This window comes from Callorhinchus milii, unplaced genomic scaffold (genome assembly GCF_018977255.1).
Source record: "Callorhinchus milii isolate IMCB2004 unplaced genomic scaffold, IMCB_Cmil_1.0 Scaffold5, whole genome shotgun sequence".
Lineage (NCBI taxonomy): Eukaryota > Metazoa > Chordata > Chondrichthyes > Chimaeriformes > Callorhinchidae > Callorhinchus > Callorhinchus milii.
Window position 1 is genome coordinate 64,429,116 of NW_024704746.1, and position 16,733 is coordinate 64,445,848.

The 16,733-nt window shown below is 41.6% G+C and overlaps 1 protein-coding gene across 2 annotated transcripts in view; it reads right to left on the reverse strand.

The window, feature by feature from the left end:
- Positions 1 to 16,733, reverse strand: part of exoc4 (exocyst complex component 4) — a 216,550-nt gene that overhangs the window by 55,230 nt on the left and 144,587 nt on the right. For both annotated transcript variants that reach the window (XM_007890836.2, XM_007890835.2), the window contains exon 10: positions 12,558 to 12,777. In XM_007890836.2, the coding sequence (XP_007889027.1) occupies positions 12,558 to 12,777 (220 nt within the window). The remainder of the gene's footprint in view (positions 1 to 12,557; positions 12,778 to 16,733) is intronic.

Below are 16,733 nucleotides of genomic sequence, written 5' to 3' on the forward strand. Positions count from 1 at the left end.
ATTCCTTGTGCTATTTCAGACGTGGATGAGTGAAAAATGGAATCGGGAACAATATTCTGAGGAACAAATTAATATTAAATGACAAACCGGGTCGAAAAAACACTGCTTGCAATTTTGTTTTAATATATGGAACCCGCAGGCTAATCAGAATGTCACTTACAAAACTGGATTCAAATCCATTTGAACGTTTGTGAATTATTAAAATGGCAAGACAAGTCTTCCTGGACAGGGAGACGGACAGTGAGATGGAAAGTGACACGGCATAAATCCATCTCCTGTGCTCAAAGTCAAAATCGATTAGTTTGACTATTAAAAAAGTTACAGTATTTTTGGAGAGGAAAATGAAAGGGTGGGGGGGGGGGAATCCATGCAATGAGCAATAAATAGAAATTACTGCAGAAGTAATATTTCACCAAGGCAGATATTGAAATAGAACATTTAGCTTCTCTCCCCATCTGGCTGTCTTTGCCAAAAAGGTATGTTTCTGAGACAAGGGTCTTTTATTCTTGCCAACGCTCCATCTTTCAATAAGTATGTCGTGAGATTTATTTGCGAAGTAAACAAATTGTGCTGAGGGACTGGCTGTCACAGTATGTAGCATTGTTTTGATGCAATGTCCTGTCACTGCTGAATACTTTCGTTCAGGGATTCTCAGAGAAAAGGGATAGTCTCTCTTCTCGCTTTCTCACAGCGATTCCAAAACAATCTGCTTGTAACTCAGAACTGCTTGCGTCAAAATCTCAGTCCACCTTTAAATGACTTGAGCATTGGACCCATTCCGGGGTTGACTAACTGAATAGATGAGTTGGTTTCTGAGTAAAATTAACATGAGGCAGAAAATTAGGTAATCAGGTATAGAACATTTTAAGTGGAATTAATAAAGTAAACTCAGAACAATACTTTAGGACCAGAAAGACAGTAGAACAATAGACCATGAGTTTAGAGTTGCAAAGAGTAATTTCAGTAAAGACACCAAAAAGTTTTTTCTTTATCCAAAGGGTAATTAATGACTGGAACAGGTTGCAAGGAAGGGTAACTGAAGCCACGCCATTGAACTCATATCCAGTTTTGTGATGAGGTGAGTATTGTGGAGGGATGAGATCAGATGGGCCAAAGTGATTCTTCCTTCAAACTAATCTTGTGAATGTAGTAAGTACTTTTATGAAGCAGGAAATATTTATGCAGCGTCATTAAGGCTGGGAATATTTTTTACCTCAAGCTATTCAAAATTTCAGTGATGTTAATGCAAAATGAATTCACGCAGATCAGAAAATCACTGGTACGATTCCTGATCTATGCTAAATTTGCTGAGGAAAGGCAACAGTAAGGTCTAGGTGTCACTAGACTAACCGGTTGTTAGTCGATCTGCAAATCGCTTTTCCGGAGTTAATAATCCCTTAAAAAAGGGTAATTTGATCACTCAATCCACGACTATTTGTGGAACACTGCTGTCCACAACTGGCTGCAGTGTTTCGTCCACAAAGTATACAGTGAATACATTTTAAAGTATATTCTGTGAAGCGCTTTGAGGCACCTTGAAGACGTGATAAGGCTATATCAAATGCAAGGATTAATGTAATTTTTTCTAGAGAGGCGACCAAGTTAGCCAAGATTTGTGCATCTAATCAGTATCCAGTGAGCTCAGAAAGAAACAGACCACATATGAGGATTCGGTGAAAAACAGTATCAGGTAATTATGCTACTGGCACTCAATATCTAGATACGTGAATGAAGGTCACTGGGAGAGGTATAGAACTCTTCGTGCCTACAGTAGATGTCTTCAGGTGAGAGAAGAATAGTCAATAAAGCACCAGTAACAAATCCTCTACTTCAAGGTGCCCTAGGGAAAACATGGGCTGATTTACAAAATTATGGAAGAGCCCATTTGTCTTTGACAAACGGAGTATGATTTTCACATTTGCATTACGTAAGTGCAGCAGAGTATCTCTGGCAGTAAAAGCCCATTCCATCTACTGCTATCAGTGAAAAACGCCCATTTTCTTTCATTTCAAAAAAATAATAATTTACTCACTCAATCCACGACTGTTTTGGGGACATTTGGCTGCCGCATTTGGTCCACAAAATACAGAGGCACTGCACATTACAGTATATCCTGTGAAGCGCTTTGAGACATCTTAATGATATAAGGCGCTATATCAAATGGAAGGACTATTATATTATTATTATTATCATCTCTGAGTACAAGTTTCTGAGTTCTTGGATTTTGTGTTAAATTCTACCCCTTATTTGTCCAGAGTATTAATGGAGAGGGGGATAAAAAGGTAGCTTTTACTCTACTCTCAACAAAAGACTTTGCTCCTTGTGCCTCTACACTAGGATTTCAGTTTGGTTCCGTCAGACTGGCTAAATCTGTTAAACTTGTAGAGTGAGTGGGGGGCGGGGGCACCACTCAGCTCAGTTTAAGATAATGAAGAACGATGGAAAATTCTGAAATTCATCCTTAATTTTGAAGGTGGTTCTTCTTTCTATAGAAAATCATCTTCCAAATTCAGATTAAATTTTAAGAATTCAGTGCGTTCTAAATTGTTAGAGCAAAATGTCCTCAAGTAGATGTTCAGGCTTTTGATGCCCGGTATAGCAAGTCAAGTGGTATCCAATGGGGTATGTTTTCTCTTTAATCTTCTCCTCACCTGAAGGCATGAAATCATCGCTGGCATGCAGTCTCACAAGCACCAGCTGCCCTCTAATACCTCATCCAAGAGCCCAAGTGTGAGTCAGCTCAGATACAAACACAGTTAGCAGGATATTGGACAATTGGCTTGGTGGGGGGGGTGGGGAGGGTGGTATTAGATCCAAGTCCAGTCTGTCTTTAATGCACACTTCTGCCCTTTCCGGCTGGCGGTTACTGGATGGTGATCATGAGAAGGAAATCAGGATGATTTTCCCCTCCCCAGGCAAGTGAAACAATGGTCCACTTCAGCACCAGCTGAGATCAACTAATTCAACATTGATTGAATAGAAAGCCTGGCAGCTCCTGGCTCTGCGTGGATCAGTTTTGCATTGGACTTCAGCAAATTTAAATTGACTAAATTCAGTAGATTTCATGGCGCCTTCAGCCATTACGCCCCCAAACTCTGGAACACTTTTCCTCTATCCATCCTCCTTGCCCCATCCTTCCCCATCTTCAGGTCGTGCCTGAAGACCCCCTTCTTTGACTGTGCCTACTGTCACCTATCCCCGGCTCGGCGACCCGTTCAGCCACTGTCAAGCGCTCTCGAACGCTAACCTGCATGAGGGGTGCTCTATAAATGCAAGTTGTTGTTGGACAGCAGGTTTACTAACTGATGGGATCATCTACTGTTGAGAACTTCACATTAACTGCGTAACTTTCAGTTAACAGTTAAAAAAAATCATATCCAGAGTTTTTTTTTTCCCTTTTGACATCTGCCAGATGGCTGTCCTTTATCCTACACACCTCTGATGTTTCCTGTTTGAAAACACACTGATTGGATTAAAAAATCCATTTCACATTCTTAAAGCATGCGCTATCCGATATAAAACTTTTTGAAAGCCATTACTTCCGACGTATTTGTCAGCTGGCTATGTGGTGTGGCTGTCTGCACATTTTATAATATCACAAGATGTAATTTCCTCCAAGGCATTTCTGAGTAATATGAACGGCAGGGGATGCAGTACAGACTGTACCGTTGAATGCTCTCGTCACTACTCCCACAGAGTATTTCAATTTATCATCCTCTGTTACCTATGGCCAAGCATCAAGCATATTGTTGAGCTTTACATTATGGCACTGTAAGTCAGACTGACGATCTAAACAGGGTATTAAATTTTACATTCTCGCATCAAGGACTCTCCACCTTAACCCTCTGATTTGTACAGTGGATGAAAACCACAACAAACCCCTTTCCCTCGAAGACCTCTTTCTCGCCGACCTTTCTATGGCCAGTCCTCAAATCTCAGGGTGAAACCCTCTAAATATATTCCTTTCACACACAAACATGAACTGCTTTCCAGCTGGCTGATGCTTGCTTGCCTGGTGTTACATGAACCATTTGTTAAAGGCGACAAGACAAAATCTGCTGAAGACAGAGTGCTGGAAATCCACGCCCTGGGTGAGAAGAGCGCTGGCGGGTATAATCAGTCTTGGAGGTGGCAGGGCTCTAGAAAACCGTAGAAAACCGAGGAAAATGCACGTCATAAAGCAAGCCATTCCTTTCAATTTCAGGACCCTCTTGGGGTTTTTGATGCACATTATGAAAATTATGAGGAGCCGATGTGAATTGCCCACTGTGTGCATTTAGAATAATCTGTATTTATACATGCAATTTGCCATCTGTAATTACGTTGTCTTCTGCAAAGCAGTGCTGTAGTATTCTATGTTTTAATTCCTAAATTACAATGCTTATCAAATGAGCTTAATTACACTTTACAGAAGGAAATGATACATCTAGCGCTCTTAACAAGCCTGAGACCACACTGACAGGGTCTGGGTATCTGAACAAACAGCTGCAACTTCCTTCTTTCTCCTTGGTTAACACAGGTTCTCCTTAATAGCAGTCAGTCGTTCTAAACTGTTCATCTTTGTGAACCCTGACCCAACTGTCCAGCGCCTTGGGACGTCCTCCCGACGTGAAAGGCGCTCTATAAATGAAATCTTGTTGTTGTTGTTGTTTGTGCAAAAATCCTGTACAGTTACCCATGTAATGTAAATGCAGTATTAAAAGGGATACAATTAAAGTTCAAATACAATCTAATTATCGCAAAGGGAGTTAACTCTGGTCTCTGACAATGATGTTCAACGTATCAATCTCACAAGGGGTGTAACATATGCTATCTTCACCTTAAGTGAGTCAGATGATTATCTCAGACCCATTAAGCAGTGGTAACACGGTGAGGAAAGTCACTAATTCGACCAACATCGATTCACTTGCTGTACCTCGAGTTATGGATAGGATAAATACAGGGGCATCCCATCACCCCGTTGTTTAGCTGTACTGACCTATGCTATTCGGAAGCAGTTACTAGCCCGCTTCACATCCTTAAACAAATGACAGACTACTGGGTGGTCAGGTTGCTGTTGACTTCCTGTGGATCGATAAAATAAATGTAATCAACCCCTGTCGTGCCAAAATCATTTTGGAAATTTCAATTAAAAATCTTTCGAGTGTATTTCTTGGGAAGGGGTAGGAGATGAAATTCTGCTGGGATTCATTCACCCACAAGACCCAGCTCATTCTCGAGTCATGTTCCTTGTGATGAGCACCTCAAGAACCAGTAACAAGCAGCTAGTTCTATCTGGAGGAGTCACCTTTGATCACGACTGACCCTGAATTTGTAACCCTGAAAAATATTTGACCTTTTAATTGAATCGTACACAACAATGTCCAGAGCAACACTTGTACATGGATTCCCTGCCTATCCACAAAATACACAGTCAATTCACTTTACAGTATATCCTGTGAAGTGCTTTGAAGTGATAAGGGGCTATATCAATAATAATCCTTGCATTTGACATAGTGCCTTATCACGTATTCGAGACGTCTCAAAGCGCTTCACAGAATATCCACAGTATATTTTGTGGGCGAAATGTGGCAGCCAATTGCGCACAGCAACGTCCCACAAACAGTCGTGGATTGAAGTGACGAAATTATTATTATTATTACTTTTCAAATGCACGGATTATTATTATTATTATTATTATCCTTTTTTAAACTCAATGGATTAAATGCATTGTGAAATTCACAAGTCGACAATCTTTGTTGGTAAGCAGAGCGGAAAGGAAACAACCACTGTATTTTCAGTAAATTACTCCCTCCAGCTAAGTAAACGCAGAAGTGTTCTGCACAGAAGGGGGTCCATTCAGCCCATCCTATCTGTGTTACTGCTGTCTGTGTTTTTTCTAAATTGCTTTTTTTAAAAAAAACTGCTTTCCAGCTTCCTCCCCTTAAACATTTTATTGCTCAGAAATTCATCCAGATCCCTCATTTCATCTGATATAGCACTTAAAAGGTCACAATGTCTCAAAGCTCTTCATAGTTAGCGACTGTACGGTGCAGTCTGTTACTCTGTGATTTATAAATCAGACGAGTGATATAACAATAAAGGTGTGGAGATATGGGGGCACTGACTGAAGAAACAAAACATTGCAAGAACAATGGGTTTAGAGGTGTAATGGGCAACTTCAGGAGAGATAGTAGGATGTTTTTCTTTGTGCAGAGGGTAATACAACAACTGGGACAGGTCGCCAAAAAAGTCTAGTGGCCAGGACACTAGACTTATTTAAAAAGCAGCTTCATGTAGTGATGCGGGGACAGAACGAGGGTGTTCTGGAAGATGAAATTGAATGTGCCTAACTGCTCCAAGCTCTCGATTGGTCGATGTAAGCAGTGAGCATTGATTGAATTGAGTGTCCTGGCCTTCACCACCTTGACCTGAATGGTGCAACTGGCTTGAAGCAGCTACTGAGGCTCAATGCCACGAGTAGCCTGTTTACAACAGTAACGCACTTCAATACGTGCAAGATCGTGTGGACATGTATCCAGTTCCTTCACTGCCCCAGTTCTCAGGTTCCATGGGTGGAACCATTGTGGGTGTTGTTTTTCCTCTGAACACGCAGGCAGGTACAGAAATCTGAAATGTGAAGCGTTAGTCGCTGCTGTTCACTCTAATGTGATAGGACTGAGGTCACACGATAAACCACTTTCACCTCTGACTCTTCAAAAATGAGTTGACAGCACAGGGGCATATGGGATAAATTTCTTCGCAGGAAGCATTGATGCAGAGTAGAGCACCTACGCATTGCTGGACACATGATGGGAAAGAAGATTTGGGGACAGGGAGTCAGGCCAGGAACCACATTACAGACTAATGACTTTTGACAAAACGCTATTTTTAATTCTTCGGTTCCACAGTTTTATCAATACTGACTTGCACCCCAAATCTTCACATACAAAGTATTGCAAAGTAGGAAAAAAACAACAACTTTCTACTCAGGTTTTCCACTTATTTATGACTATACATAATGACTATAGTCATAAGCCGAATACTTTTGTACAGAATCGAAAACTAGTTTCTAAGGTTTACGTGTTTTAAAGAGGTGGCTCAACTTGCTAAAGTGCCTCGCCAGTTTCCCAAGTTTGAATGGGAAAACCTATACCTATTACAGATAAATAGAGGATAATATGTTGCAACACATTCCTGCATGTGACCTTAATGGTTGTTATAATAATATGAATCCTCGCGTTTGATATTTGTTGTTGTTGATATAGCGCCTTATCCCTGCGTTGAGACATCTCATAAGCGCTTCACAGAACGTACTGAAAAATGAATTGACTGTATGTTTTGTGGGCGGAACGCGGCAGCTAATTGCGCACAGCAGTATTACAAGCAAGGAAAATGCATCTTGCCCCGGGTTGATCTTTGACTCATGCCATGGAATTCTCATAGTTTCAAGGGACGCGGAAGCGCAGATGTTAGCAGACTCAATGACTCGTGATGCGCTTGCCTGACAGGGCTGATGCTGGAGTCAGCTCCAAATCCAATGGCAGCATGGTTGAATGAGGAGGGCACTTCTTCCTCCAGAGGCAGTGAGACCAACTGGCTACTCCACAGACAATAGTTACGTCCTGTCTGCCCTTCTAATCGCTGGCCTGGCTGACATTCCCCTCAGCTCCCACATTTCTGGTGGCCAGAAATTAAATTTGTGAATGGAACTTGTAAACTTGTACATCAATCCAGCAACACACACATATGGGGTGTGGAGTACTGTAGCTCAGTGGTTGGATCATTCGCCTCGCAAGCGAGAGACCTGGATTCAATGACTGGCAGGATGAAACGTTGGGCACGTTTTCTTATTCCACACGCCTCTGTTTACATAGCAGTAAGTAGGAAACTGGTTGTTAGTCGATTGGCGGCAGATCAGGAGCTCGTACAGCTGGGCTCGATGCCTCTCCACTTCTACGAAACTCACACTGAAAGTTTCATTTAAAACATATAAATATATTCATGAAATGTCTTTGAAACAATTTACAGCATATTTCTCATGAAACCCATAGTTATCTGTCTGCTATTTATACAGCCATGAATCAAGCTGGATATAACACAATCACAAAAACACTGGGGAACTTGGGAATGGAAAAGGGCCTTTGGCCCATTAACCCGCTCTTTACACATTCCATGTAAAATTTGCCCCATCAATGACTTTTATACCCATTTAATCTCCTGAGCGACTGTTCCGCTTGATTTCTCCCCGACCTTGAAAGTGAATCATGTGAAACACCACACCATAGAATCATACAATTTTAGCACAGAAATGAGGTCACTGTGGCTGAGCCCTGCTAAAATCCCCAGTGAAGCCAGCTACTTATCCCATTTCTCTGCTCTGCCTTGTATCCTCCTTTTGACATCTTCATTGTTCAAGTGCTTATCTAATTCCCTTTTAAATAAAATAATCGACAACTCATGACATCCCACTCCACCATTCTATTCCCATTTACCCATTGTAGAACCCAGTCTTCCTACAAACCAATATGCTCTATGAGTGCATTTGATCACATCCATCCACATTTTGACCATGACACCTGAAGAAATTCCCTTGTGTTTCCGAATAACAACATGGAATCTTTAACTTGCCCCTCATCCAAAGGATGGCACCACCGACACTGAATTTAAGAATTTTCCAAAGTTTAGAGCAATTTAAATCTTGAGACAATGGTCCGAAGGGCTATGCTCATCATCATAATAATAATAAAAATCATGAAGATTTTCAAACACTGATTTTTGTTTCTCGACAAACAAAACATCCACAACCAGAAGAACAAAAAGGGACGTGACACATGACAGAGAAACCACATTCATGTCTGTAAGTCGCTCCTGTATTGTTGCCGCCTGGAATTTACCCAGCAACGACTGAACAAGTTCTCAAGCAGTCTAAAAACTGAATGCTGCATTAAGATCCTTTTTTGTTCAACTGTAATAGAGGGCACCCTCCAGGACTGCAATTCAATTTAAAATAACGTACATATCTGACATGAAACCATCCACTGATGGCTAGAGAGGTCAGTTCACAATGTCCGACAAGGGAGAGAATGGTTTTGCAGCTCAGGTGGGAAGACTACCATGACGAGGTTAAAGACTAAACATCTGATTACATTATCATGTGAATAGACCATCACGCCTGTCCCAGATTATAAGAAAATGAAACTTCTGCACAGAGCTGTTAGTGCAAATGACTGGATAAATGGATAACATAACCTTGGACCTTTTCAAGTGTGCCTTTTTGCATTTAACCCATGATATTTGTTAAAAATATATCCATGACATGTCTAGTCATTATCTCTTTTTGCTCAGTTGGTAGGTCTCTTTATTCTGGGTCAGAAGATTACGGATACAACCCTGACACTAAGCATTTACCTCAGCTGATTCTCCAGTACAGGGCAACAACAGCAACTTGCATTTATATAGCTGCCAATTTGCACAGAAGCAATGTCCTACAGTCACAAAATGTATGACTAATCTATCTGGAGAAACATTTATCAGGGTTCAATTCCCTGACACAAACTCCCTGGGTATTCATCTACAAAATACACAGTCAGTGCTCTTTACAGTAAACCCTGTGAAATATTTTGAAGCATTCTCCTGATGTGAAAGGTGCTTTATCAAAAGCAAGGATTTGTATTATTATCATCAAGGGCAACGTATTGTCATGCATTCAGAATTGGTTGAAGGGAAGCAGACTGGAACATCTGGTTGAGGTCAGGATGCTTGAATTATTTTTTAAAAAATTTGAACTTTGAAGGGAAGATGGTAGACTGGATATTCTGGAAAGGTGAGATCAACCGGACTGTACCAATCTTGTCACCTCAGATTTTTTCACCCACAAAATACAGTCAATTCACTCTACTGTTCAATTCTGTGAAGCGCTTTGAGACATCTCAACGACGTGATAAGGCGCTGCATCAAATGTAAGGATTATTATTATTATTTCACCCAGGTGCACAGGAATGAACTCAGCTGGAATCACCCTTCTGTCATTATATCACTCCGTCCCACCCACCCCCCAGCCAAACAGCCAGCAACCTTGTTTAGTCCGCCATTGACATACGTCACCCATTCACGCAATTGTATCCCAGTGTGAGCTAGGGAGAGAAGAGAATTTAAGCATGTTTTTAAAAATTGTAAGCATTGCAATATTTACATAAAACAGAAAGAACATAATCTCCCAAAATCAAAATGTAGGTTTGGCCGAGCACGTCTTTGAAACGTAGAAGGATCCACACTTTGTATTTACCACCGAACCCGCCTAACCTTTTAAGAAATACAATGCAGGTCAGCTGTACTGCCCCCGTGGTAGACACAGAGATGACAGAAACTCTCTTCCCTCGGCTCTGTCAGCAAGCATGCAGATTCAGTGATAGAGCAAAAATGAAGATTTATGCTTTCAATCTATATCTCGCTCAGGCACCCTGTCAGAACCACAGTTCTAATTAAAATAATCAATCAGAAAGCAGGAGCAGAGGTTCAAGCGCATGAAAAGTGTCAAGCGTTCTGTGCCAACAGATAGGATCAGAACAAAGCCAGGCTGCAGGAGACTTATGGGGCAGTTTTAGCACTTTAACCGGTCTAGTAGTCGCTGAATGGATGACTGGTACAAACTTCATCCTTGGATTCCTGACAGTGAAAACTCTTGAACAGTCTTTAATCTGTATTAAGCATCTGCTATTCTTGAACAAAATACCTGCATAAAAAGTAGGGAAGTAATGGTTAATTTATATAATTTAGTCCACATTATGAGTACTGTGTGCAGTTTTGGACACCATATTACTGGATGGATTGGAGAGTATTGGAGAGAGTACAGCTGGATTTACAAAGATGTGACCCGGGATGGCTCGACACAGCTATCAAGACGGATTGGATTGTTAGAACTCTTTTCTCCAGAGTTAAGATGATTTAAAGGGGACGTGACTGAAGTGTTTAGGATTATGAATCAATAAGGTGGATGATGATCAGCTATTTCCACTTGTTCAGTCCAATCGAGTCGGCTATTAGTCGAACTAACAGGGAGTTCAGGACGTATCTCGGAACAGAGCGAGGTCAGTGTGGAACTCCTTGCTGGGAGCTGTGATTAAAGCAAAATACATCAATTTTGTTTTAAAAAGAAGCAAAATGCACAAATGTATTTGTGAGAAAACTTGATGCATAAATGAGGGAGAAGGGAATGGTGGGGTGTGGGTGAGGGGAATAAGAGAGTTGGGGGCTTGTATAAACACCAGCACTAGTTAGGCCGAATAGCCTGCTTCTGTGTCGGATGTAACTCTCGGCAATCTTCATGTATCAGATCCTCAGACAAGCAGCATTATTACTATCCACGTGGATTAAGTAAAGCTTCAAAATGTAGGATTGAAAAATACAATGCTATGTAATAACTAACAGATAGAATATACTATTACTGAAATTTCTGTAGATAATCATCAATTGGTTTTGGGTAACGTTACTCCCACCACCCCAACTTCAGAAAAACAAATCCTAACTTCAGCACAACTGTTCGGCTCAATAATTGAACACTGTTGTTTCCTATCACTGAGCGCTGTTTCAGTGCAGTTTAAGTGAATCCCCTGGAATTACTGTCCTTGTAATACTACTACTGCACAAGTGGCATCTGTTGTCCTTGAAACACAGATTACTTTTTTCTACACAGAATGCAACTCTGGCAGTTAAGGAAACTCTTTTCTGTGACTCTGATGTACATAAACAGAATCTGATGATATACTACATAACAGACATTTCCTCCAAGGTATCCGCAGCAGGAAGACCTCTCCCTTTGCACCTCCTCAGGTCTGATTTACAATTTGTATGATATTTTGTATCACCAGATGTGCTCAGTGAGGCATATGTACCACTGTGTTCCTCACGCTCCATGCAAATGGAGCAAAGAATGTTCTAAGTATAACTTCTCGTCTCCAGACACCTTTCATTTAATGTCTTGAGCAGGGAAATTTTCAATTAATGGACACATTGAAACAAAATAATAATAATCCTTGCATTTGATTAAGAGCCTTATCACATCTTCGAGACGTCTCAAAGTGCTGTACATACTGTTGTGAATTGACTATATTTGTTTTGGTAGACATGGAGCAGAGCAGTGTCCCACAAACAGTTGTGGATTGAGTGACCAATTTATTATTATTTATTTCTGTAGGAATTATTACGTCGGGAAAAGCAGTCCGCCAATCGCCGAACAACCGAGTTCCTACTTACTGCTGGGTAAACAGAGGCGTGTGGAGTAAGGAAACTTGCCTAACTTTTTGCCCTGGCGGGAATCAAACTCAAGTCTCTCGCTTGCGATGCGAGTGCTCTAACCACTGAGCTACAGGACTCCACAAATGAATTCAATGTCAGCTGTTCTAGGCATGCAAAGGATGTACAGGTGTTTGTAATGTCAGAGCCTTGGGACGTCCGCCCGAAGTGAAAGGCGCTATACAAATGTAATCGTGTTGTTGTTGTTGTAATGTTACGTACAATGCACCTTTTCTCACTAATATAAGCTTTCAGTGTGTTGACATGCACTACCGTCTTCCTACCTGAAGGAGGGGCCGTTGCACTCCTAACACTTTCATGGTATCGGCACTGGCCAACACTTTCAAGGGATCGGCAACCTTGGTTGCGGCTTCAATTTCCTTGTTCACCTCAATGTGAACCTGGTTGAGAAAGAAGTTCTTGATGTACGTGGTGAGGAATTCTCGCAGTAGGCACGGCTTGTCTGGCCCAGGCCCCATAGCATGTTCAATTTCCTGAATAAACCTGAAACAGAGGAGAGACGGACAGACTGAGCGAGGATCCCTTGTGCATTTCAAACAGCCCCTGACTTGCGAGGGGAGAGAATGATGTGAGTGCAGCCTCCCATGCTGTTCGTACTCAAACCATACATTCAATCTGCAAGACCAAGGAACACAGCTGTTTATAGGAACCGAATGCTTTAACATCACAGCATTACAAGTACAACAACCACCACAACGTAGATTTATACAGCACCCTTCACAAAGTGTTATTATTATTAAAGTAGATTTAATAATAATAATAATCCTTGCATTTGATATAGCGCCTTATCGCGCCTTCGCGACGTCTCAAAGCGCTTCACAGGATATAACGTGAAGTGAATTGACTGTATATTTTGTGGGTGAAACGCTATATCCAGAGTTGGCCTGAAAACTCTCACGCTGGAGTTACATAGACTCTCTCTTCCTTCCATGTGCGGCTTCAATCATGCCAGTTTCTAATGCCTGGCTACATGGCAAACAAGTGTTTTTTCATTGAATACAATCAGGCTATCAGTTCCTGTCAAGGGACTTGGCCAAATTGGCCTTTACATAAGGGTGGCCTTTATATAAGGGTGGCCTCTGAGTAAGTGTTTGTTGGTGTGCAAACCAGGCCGATGGTTGTTAACAGGGGGTGGTTGCTGAATGGAGGTGGCTGCTTGAACAGGTTTGTGGAATCCCGTAGCTCAGTGGTTAGACCACTCGCTTTGCAAGCGAGAGACCTGAGTTCAATTCCAGGCAGAGGGCGAAACCTTGGGCAAGTTTCCTTACTCCACACAGAGCCTAATAATAATCCCTCCAAAACCAAAAACAATAATAAATTGGTCATTTTCAATCTACGACTGTTTGTGGGACATTGCTGTGCGCAATTGGCTGCCGCGTTCGCCCACAAATATACAGTCAATTCACTTTACAGTGTGTTCTGTGAAGCGCTTTGGGACGTCATCCCGACGTGAAAAGCGCTATATCAAATGCAAGGATTATTATTATTATTATTATTGATATTAACAACAGCTGATGCTGCCACCTGCTGTATACTTTCTTCCAGAATTTAATTTGTAATCTTCATCTTGAAGGGGAACTTTATGGGAAACATTATGTAATGTAAATACAAACCCTCCCACTCCAATAGACTTTGGAAAATAAATTCAACAAGTCACGAGAGAGCTCCATTCCTCCTGTGCTGGATATTCTGTCTGGAACAATTTAGGATAGGTTTATATCCCAGAATTCTGCAAATGTCAACTCTTCCATTTCAACTCAGGCTCTGCAGTCCCAATTATTGTGAGTGCTATGAATTTATCTTTTAACCTGTACAATGCAACATAGAAACGACTGGGCATGTGCAAACAAGTGTAACGCACAGCCAATTCCAAATTACAACTTTTATTTTGAGTTAGCAGTCTGTGAGAGAAATGGCTTGAGCAGACCAGTGTTGCCAATCCCTACAGCAGTTGGCCTGAAATCTCAGTCCCCACCCTGGACTATGGTTGGGGGAGCAGGCATTTTCCCTCCAGTTTGCAGCCTGATGGACACCAAAAACGGGAAGAAGGCAGACCTCAGGACAGTCCATGCCTCCGACGAGAATTTAACACTTACACTGGAGCACCGATTCTGAAATGTAACAGTGATCTAAATGGAGGCCTTTCCACTCTTTAATGTTTATAGCGCTTTGAGACGTGTCAATGACATGATAAGACGCTACATCAAATGCACGGATTAATATTACTTAAACGTAAGCAGCAACACTATTACCATCCCACACCCGTGCCTGTACCATCTGTGGTCTCTGCAGCTCTTGATCAAAGCGCCTACTCCTATGATAATAATCGCTGCATTTGATACATCGCCTTATCGTGTCGTTGAGACGTCTCAAAAGCAAGTCACCGAATCTATTGTAAAGTGGATCGACTGTGTATTTTGTGGGCGAAACATGGCAGCAAGTTTGCGCACAGCAACGTCCCACAAACCGCCATGGAGTCAGTAGTCTTTTCGAATAGCGTCGCGGGAGATCTTTTAAGTGCTCTCAGACGCTACCCTACGCGGAGAGCTCTATATAAGTGCAAGTTGTCGTTTAACGTCCACCTGAACAGGCAGACGGGACCTTGGTTTGACATCTCATCGGAAAAACGGTGCCTCCAACAATTCAACAGCCCTCCAGCACTGCGCTGGAGTGTCAGTGTAGATGATGTGATTCCAAGTTCTGACCCGGGGCTTGAACCCACAACCCTCTGACTCAGACGAGATTGCTATCACTGTGCCAGGCTGACGCACCTTCTATCTGAGACTCCAAAAAATATTTTTCCATGACAGGGTGAGTAACCTGGAGTTTTCATTTCCAAATGCATTACAATTCATATTATTTGATTCAAACAATTTTTATTTGACATAGTGTAATATACACTCTTACTGTTTGGGGCTATAAATCTTTCAAACTGGTACATTAATATAATAAATGCAAGGCAATGTGTCTTCAATATGGATGCGCACTGTCTCTATATGAACTGCATTATACCGGGTCCTATTCCCATCGTTTGAAATAAGGACATAATGGTCGTAAACCAAATGACAAATTCAGGTACAGTGGCAGCCAACTGGAAAAAAAAGTAGTCCAGATTTCTCTGTCCCTTCAGACTATGGCAATGGTTGTATTTGCTTCAAATTAGTGTCATTTCTCTTGAAATATTTTTTCTGCACTGTACAAAGCTGAACAATAGGGACTAGGAAGGTCCCAAGCTCCACCCATGCTGAGTTAGGTGACCTCTCCTTGGGTAACTCTAAGCCTGACTTCAGTAACTTTAGAAGAGTGGAGGGGGAAAAAAAAAGTAGATTTTCTTTTAAGAAAGTTTCTGTTTTGCTGAACCTGCAATATGCTGTTAACAGTGACAGTGATGAACTGCGTTTTGCTTCCTGCACTGCAAGATTCATTTAATACCTCGCCCCGTGAGAAGAGGTTTCTTGTGTGTGCTTCCTCCCTGTAATTTGGTCAGAACAGGAAGCTATTAATTAACTCGGGACTTGAATTCAAATGAACAGAGTAGTGGAGGAACTGAACAGAACTGGAGGAAACTGAGCAAACTGAACTTACTGGCACCACTTCCCTCAATGTCTGGATTTTCCTGGGGTTCGGCCGAGCTCAGAACGATGAGAAAAAAAGGTTCTCCCCTCTCTAATGTTAGCATCCTGAGTAAAATGGGTAAGGCACAACTGCCACGGTACAAATGGCACCAGATTGATAATTTGAGAATGTATGTGAGAGGCGGGATGAGAAATGGTCGTTCGGCTCACTGAAGCTCATCCCTTTAGCCTTTAGTACATTAACTCTCCTGTCTTAGCAAGTCATTGGGTTTCCAACAACCACAATCTTTCTGCTATTACCTTTCTTGGAGATTATTCCAAATGTTTATCATACTTTGAATAAAGACCTTTTCGTTCCAAATTTACTTTTTTTTTCCATTTACGGCCTCTAGTTTTACTTTCTGATTGGTCTGACATAATTTACTTTAAATAGTTATGAATCTATCTTGTTTGCCAACCGTCTTGTGGCTCTTTTTCTCTACTTAAGCACACCTAGATACCGTCCGGCATGAAGGGCGCTATATAAATGCAAGTTGTTGCTGTTACTTTTTCTAAAGCAAGTTTACCTTTTTTGTAGCTTAGTGACTGTAACCAAACACTGTCTTCTGAATGTGGCCTGACCTTTGCAATACAGTGGAGCCTTGTGCTAGTTATCCATAACATCCCATCCCAAATAATAGGGGCCTGACTGTCTGTGAGCACAGGGAATATGATGACTGGTTCCCACATTAAAGGGAAAAATAGCCTTACCTCTAAATCTGTATTATGCACATATGCAAACTGAAAAGTGAGTCTGTCTGTGGAGACCTGATGATCCAGAATTCAGCCATTTTAAAATTGTGAGAAGCTAAAATGGCCAACGTG